Source organism: Nicotiana attenuata, chromosome 5, assembly GCF_001879085.1.
Source record: "Nicotiana attenuata strain UT chromosome 5, NIATTr2, whole genome shotgun sequence".
In the NCBI taxonomy this organism is placed as follows: domain Eukaryota; kingdom Viridiplantae; phylum Streptophyta; class Magnoliopsida; order Solanales; family Solanaceae; genus Nicotiana; species Nicotiana attenuata.
The window spans coordinates 36,883,585-36,887,304 of NC_031993.1; the positions used below are offsets into that span (position 1 = coordinate 36,883,585).

The window sequence follows — 3,720 nt, forward strand, 5'->3', positions numbered from 1 at the left end:
GCCCGATTGCGGATATTTCGGTTTTTCGTTATTCGGCTCGGTAAGCTTCCCCTCGATCTTGTTCAATCTCTATCTTGTTCGGTCTCGATCTTGGTCGATCTCGAACTTGATCGGTCTCTAGGTCATGAAACGATCAAACTTTGCACCATGGTTCGATATAACACGAGGTCGAGCCTTGATCTATCATGTTCCAGTCTCGATTGGTCACACAAAAAGGCAAACCCAAAAAGAAATCATAAATTCAAAGTCACTCTGTTTGTTATTATATATATATATATATATATATATATATATATATTTTATATATATATATATTTTATAGTTGTCTATTGTCATAACACATTGATTCTCTTTCAACCCCCTTACAGCGTTTCAACAGAGTGTTGTAGAGAGAGAAAGCGAGCCGGCCTTCGTCTTTGGTTGGCTTTGCTTCTCGGATCCATCTCCCTCTCTTTTTTCCTCTTTCGTTTTCAGGTAAGCTATCCTCTGCTTAATCAGATCTTGGTTTTTTTATAGCTTAATAGCTAATAAATCAAAACATTTCAGTTTTTGCATTGAGATCTATTAGCTGTGCTAAAAGAGCTATGATTTCTGATGTTCAATTGATGCTTTGTTTAGTTTTTTTGCCTTTTGTCTTCCTGATGTATTTACTGCTCTAATTGGTGAGATGAGGTTAGATTTAGGGATGATATTTTGTGATATTCGGTTGAATTTATGAAGATCTGTTATTATTATGATTTCTTCCCTTGTGAATCTGTCGTGAAAGTGATTTTTGCTCAGGATTTTCCTAGATCTACCATTTTTACTATTTGAAATGATTGTTTTTTTTTAAATAACATCTCTTGTTGTTGCATATTCGAACTGTTCCCATAATTGCTCTTTTGAATCTCTGTATACTCATTTTGTTTGTCACAAAACATAGCTTTAACTGAAAATAAGGATTTCTGCTGGGATATGAGAAAAACAAGGTTACCCTTTATAATGATGTCTGCAGTATTATATCATTTGTATTTGCCTAACTGAGAACTAACTTGACCGGGATTTAGTGCATTTCACTTGTCTAACTTACAAGTAAAACGTCCACCTCAATCTGTATCGGGATGTTTTTATGTGTTGACACCTAAATTTGTATATATTCTGCTAAACAGAAGTGTAATTATTTCAAAAAATTATTATATTTGTGCTCAGCGTCTACAAAGGGATTAAAAAAATGCAAACTTTCCACGCTGTGAATACACTAAGTTATCAAGGGATTCAACATTTTATGTATGTACAGAAAATTTGTTTTTAGCCTATTTGCACACTGTAACTCTCCGGCGAACACAATTCAATTGAACTCCCTTACACACTTAGCTACGCCACCTACTCATACTAGGTGCTCATTTTACTTTCTTTTATTTTTAGGTGAATTAAGATGGCCGACGGCGAGGATATTCAGCCCCTTGTTTGTGACAATGGAACTGGAATGGTTAAGGTTAGTTTGTGTTTGTATTCTTTTGTTTTACATAAAGCCACCGGTGATAGCTAAATTTTTAATGTGAATGAACTGTATAGGTTTTTTAATGAATAATTTGTGTTTGAAATGTAGGCTGGATTTGCTGGTGATGATGCTCCTCGAGCAGTGTTTCCCAGCATTGTGGGTCGCCCTCGCCACACTGGTGTTATGGTTGGAATGGGACAGAAGGATGCTTATGTGGGTGATGAAGCCCAATCCAAGAGAGGTATCTTGACCTTGAAATATCCTATTGAGCATGGTATAGTCAGCAACTGGGATGATATGGAGAAGATATGGCATCATACTTTCTACAATGAGCTTCGAGTTGCTCCTGAAGAACACCCCGTTCTCCTGACTGAGGCACCCCTTAATCCTAAGGCCAACAGAGAGAAGATGACCCAGATTATGTTTGAGACATTTAACGTTCCAGCTATGTATGTTGCTATTCAGGCCGTGCTCTCATTGTATGCTAGCGGTCGTACCACTGGTTAGTACTAGTCCTTCCATGATCCAAATTTGTCTGCCTGATGAAATAATTTTGAATTAACAAATAACTTTTGACAGGTATTGTGTTGGACTCTGGTGATGGTGTGAGTCACACCGTCCCTATCTATGAAGGTTATGCTTTGCCCCATGCCATTCTTCGTTTGGATCTTGCTGGTCGTGACCTTACTGATAGCCTGATGAAGATCCTCACCGAGAGAGGATACATGTTCACCACCACCGCTGAACGGGAAATTGTCCGTGACATGAAAGAAAAGCTTGCCTATGTGGCTCTTGACTACGAGCAGGAACTTGAAACTGCCAGGAGCAGTTCCTCCATTGAAAAGAACTATGAATTGCCAGATGGACAGGTTATTACTATTGGTGCTGAAAGGTTCCGTTGCCCGGAAGTTCTCTTCCAACCATCGATGATCGGGATGGAAGCTGCAGGTATCCATGAGACTACCTACAACTCCATCATGAAATGTGATGTGGATATTAGGAAGGACCTCTATGGTAACATTGTTCTCAGTGGTGGCTCCACCATGTTCCCTGGTATTGCTGATCGGATGAGCAAGGAAATCACTGCTTTAGCTCCAAGCAGCATGAAGATTAAGGTTGTTGCACCACCAGAGAGAAAGTACAGTGTCTGGATTGGAGGATCCATTCTTGCATCCCTCAGCACATTCCAGCAGGTGAGCTTTTATACTTCTTGGATTAACATTCTCCATTTCAAATTACATTTATTAGTTAGACTGATTTTTTTGTTGTCTTTGTGCTTAATCAGATGTGGATCTCAAAGGGTGAGTATGATGAGTCTGGTCCTTCCATTGTCCACAGGAAGTGCTTTTAAGGTGCTGTTATTTTTACTTAAAAGTGCAAGTTTCCTATTTGTTTTCCCGCTTTTGCTATTATGTCCCCAGTAAATTTGGTTTTGCTGGGATGGATTAGTTTGGAGGTGGTGGGGCTATGAATGGAGGGCAACAAACAATTATTGCCAGTGTATCTCATGTTTCAACTCAATTTGGGTTATCTTCTCAGCATATTTGTGAGGTGCCGCCTGCAGTGTCCTTTTTGGCCTGGCACCATCCCCATCACCATCCCCAGCTCGAAGTCTTTTCTCTTCTAGGTTGGTTGTAGTTTGAGGAGAGTGATTGTGCTGTTTCTTCCTTTGTCTTCTCTCATTTTCTTCTTTATCTGGATTCGCACTTTTGTGGTTCTTTTTATTTCTTAAAACAATTATGTTAATATTTATTGAATGAGAAAGTTTCTATTTTAGTGTCAGTTTGAGGAAATCACTACTATTTCGTGTGGATACAGAAATTCTGAAACGCATATTGACATAATCTTCTAGGCGTTTTCAGCAAATGTTTGAGGCTAAAAACGTCAATGCAGATTACCTTTGGATGAGGGATCTACACTTGGTAATATATTTGTTTCTTTCCACGAATTCAATATATGTATATTTACTATTAAATATGGCCTTGTCTTAGTCGGGACAAACCTCCTGGTCAATTGGAGGGATTTTCAATTGTATTTCCATGAGGTTATTGATGATTCGTTTAACCTAGTTTAAAATGGCCAATTTGCCCTTGTGCCAATTGATTTTGGCTATACGGCTATACAATCATCGAGGAATTATATTGCAACACAATAAAACCAAATTTTTGATGCATCGTTTTCCTATAATGGATAATAGGAATGTTTGGAGGAATGTTTATCTGAAGAAAACAACAAAAGAT

The 3,720-nt window shown here is 38.4% G+C and overlaps 1 protein-coding gene across 1 annotated transcript; it reads left to right on the forward strand.

Annotated features, from left to right (window-relative positions):
- Nucleotides 320-3,262, forward strand: LOC109225655 (actin-7). Its single transcript, XM_019390402.1, has 5 exons — nucleotides 320-474; nucleotides 1,405-1,474; nucleotides 1,589-1,982; nucleotides 2,060-2,673; nucleotides 2,766-3,262. The coding sequence occupies exons 2-5, from the start codon at nucleotides 1,415-1,417 to the stop codon at nucleotides 2,829-2,831; spliced, it is 1,134 nt and encodes a 377-aa protein (XP_019245947.1). The 5' UTR covers nucleotides 320-474; nucleotides 1,405-1,414; the 3' UTR covers nucleotides 2,832-3,262.

Coding starts and splice junctions, on each gene's coding strand:
- LOC109225655 (XM_019390402.1), top strand. CDS start 1,415: ATGGCCGACGGCGAGGATATTCAGCCCCTTGTTTGTGACAATGGAACT. Junction 1,983..2,059: donor TGCTAGCGGTCGTACCACTG/GTTAGTACTAGT, acceptor AACTTTTGACAG/GTATTGTGTTGGACTCTGGT. Junction 2,674..2,765: donor CCCTCAGCACATTCCAGCAG/GTGAGCTTTTAT, acceptor GTGCTTAATCAG/ATGTGGATCTCAAAGGGTGA.